The sequence below is a fragment of the Belonocnema kinseyi genome, chromosome 4 (assembly GCF_010883055.1).
Source record: "Belonocnema kinseyi isolate 2016_QV_RU_SX_M_011 chromosome 4, B_treatae_v1, whole genome shotgun sequence".
Lineage (NCBI taxonomy): Eukaryota > Metazoa > Arthropoda > Insecta > Hymenoptera > Cynipidae > Belonocnema > Belonocnema kinseyi.
The window spans coordinates 9951096-9953805 of record NC_046660.1 but is presented as its reverse complement, the minus strand read 5'-3'; the positions used below and the strand labels follow the sequence as shown (position 1 = coordinate 9953805).

The 2710-nt window shown below is 33.4% G+C and overlaps 1 protein-coding gene across 1 annotated transcript in view; it reads left to right on the top strand.

The window, feature by feature from the left end:
* Positions 1–2462, top strand: part of LOC117170741 — a 7265-nt gene extending 4803 nt beyond the window's left edge. Inside the window, exon 2 of the mRNA XM_033357773.1 lies at positions 1990–2462. Coding sequence (XP_033213664.1) covers positions 1990–2462 — 473 coding nt within the window. The remainder of the gene's footprint in view (positions 1–1989) is intronic.
* Positions 2463–2710: the final 248 nt, after the last annotated feature.

The following is a 2710-nucleotide window of genomic DNA, read 5'->3' as shown; positions in this document are numbered from 1 at the left end:
GATAAGGGTGCTGTATGAGTGCCGAAACGTTGATGATTATTATATATATTTTTAATGTTTTTTATTGGGATTTGATAATGGTGGGAATAAGGAGGGAGAAATAAATAAAAAAAAGAAGGAAGGGGATTTGGTTGGTTGCCTTCTCATTTTTCTTTCCTTCTTTTTATTTTCGTCTAAAGTAAGGATGAATAGTTATCTTTTCTTTTTTTAGGTGGAAAGGAGGGGGATAAGTGTTTCTTTTTTCAGATTCCAATGGGAAGAATTTGTGGTGGTTGTCCAAATTTGTTCGTTAGATTTCTTGTTTTTATTTTCAGGAATTCTTTTCATCAATTTCATTATTGGACGTTAAAAAAAATTCTACATCGGATTGTTTTCCTATTTAAATATCATAAATTTTCGCGAATAGATTATACTTGTATACAAATATAAATCAGGTCACTACCAGATTCTTAGACCGTCCGTATCAGGTAAACTTTCATGTGCCTTTAAAATAAGTAAGTAAATAAGTAATTCTGGGCTTCATTAGGAAAAGCAAATAAAAATTCAGTTAAGAATTAAATATATTTTATCTGAAATAGGCAGAATTACCACCCTTTTCCTGCTCGCATACATTCTTGTTGTAAACCTAGTTGGCTTTTGAATGACTTGATAGAACTTGTAAGAAGGAAGACATAACAATCACGGGCATTTTGGTTTGCTAGTACTTATAAACAATAAATAAAATGATTCTTCCTAGAAAAGATTCAATTTTACAGAAACACTATTGAAAAAGAAGATTACTATAATAAACAATATTTAACCTAACCTAAAAATCAAGCATTCGGAAAGCTACTGCAAAAGAGGTAGTTTTATGGAAATGTATTCTTACCAACACAGATGAATTAAAATAAGATGTAATATATATGCTATTCTTACCTTCAATTACTTATTACACTTATAACTGTTTATAAATGAAAAGACGTGCACTTATCGACACTGTTGATATTCCCAGATTCAGCGGCGAGAAAACAAAGGATCTGAAGAAAGACGCGCAAATACTAACGGGGCGCCAGATGGCGCGTCACGCGATGCCTCGCAAATTTAAATTCGTACGATTTTTGCACATAAAAAAATTGTAGTTCGATGAATAAAAGTGAAACGGCTTGAAATAATTTCCGAAACACATAATTTTTTAATTGGAAAAAACCTAAAAAAAAATTATATAAGGTATTGCCTGAGGATGACCGACAGATTAGGTGGAAACGTCGCGAGATGTAGACGAATTTTTATATTTTGATTAAATTATTGACTCGGATTTCCTTGTCTTTTTATTTCAAACTGGGTCGTAAGACCGAAGAAAAAATTGAACTAATGTTCATAATGAAGTCGACTATTCACATTATTATTCGGTATATTAATATTTTCTTGACTATCCATAAAGTTGCAAGTAAAATTACTGGAATCGATAACCAATCCACGATAATATTATAACTCGTCGCGTTTTTGATCGAATTCTACTCAGATCTTTCTTTTCTTCTTCGATGATCCATTTTTTGTAAAAAGTATTAAATTTGAACGCATTTGCACTTGACAGGCATCACATAAGGTTTAACAAAGGTTCGCGTTCGGTGCCTTATCTGGGAACCTCTTTCAGTAAGCCTAATCTTCAACAGAGGCGCTCTTATTTGTATCCTGTCAGGTCCCAAAAGCTACCGTCAGTGCGGTATAATTGAAACTGCCTGCCTTAATAATAATGGAAGGCTATTTGGCCTGTAAGCGGACCGGATCAGGGCAGTTACATAAATTCATTAATCAGGTATCCTCATACGGACCTGATCAGGGCCCATTTTTTTAATAAGGCTAAATAAGACAATTTCCGCACAGGTATAGATAGGGTAAGAAGTGTGTAACAGAATATGCAATCAAAATCGCGCTGCGTGAGTGCTTATCTCCTTACTAATAATTATTTTTTCAGTTTAAGAAAATACATAAATCCTATTATTTTTACAGTAGTTGGTGGTATGGATGAGCATGAACATATTCATTATACTACTCCTACAATTCAGCGACCCCATCCTTTGCACCCTACAAGACCAGAAAGCGATATTTTGATACAAAAAGTGGTGAGTGGAATTCGTGTAGATTGGAATATAGTTTTTGGAGAACTCCTACCTGATCAAAACCTTGTAAAATGCAATGGTCCATATGGGCACGTTACTGTAAAAATCAGTGATGGAAAAATCTTATATGCATGTCTTGAAGCCGGCCCTACTTATGATCATCATAGGGCCAATGAGCATTATGAAGGTGTTAACGAAACATACTACTGTTATGTGAGAGTATTAGAAGGGTATAATGTGGCAGGATATCTTACGCATGGAAATGAAAAACGTCAAGAGATTGGATACCCAACCGGGCACGTTCATTACATACAGAAGAATAAAATTGATGTCCAGGGAGATTTATATATTACAAACGAATAGTTTTAGTAAGGATGTTTGATTCTCACGAAAAGATCGAAGCTCTCATTGATCTTCCATAGGATCCAAGTGAGTCGATTCATCAAAACAGTCGAGTTCAAAGCATCGATCCAGTATTTATTGATCTAAAAAGTCTTTGAATTTTAATTTATTAAATATTTTTAAAAGTATTGTTGTACAACCATATTTTACATTACAATCTTTGAATTAATAGTAAATGAAGACTTAATTTCAAGAAAGTATTATATTTC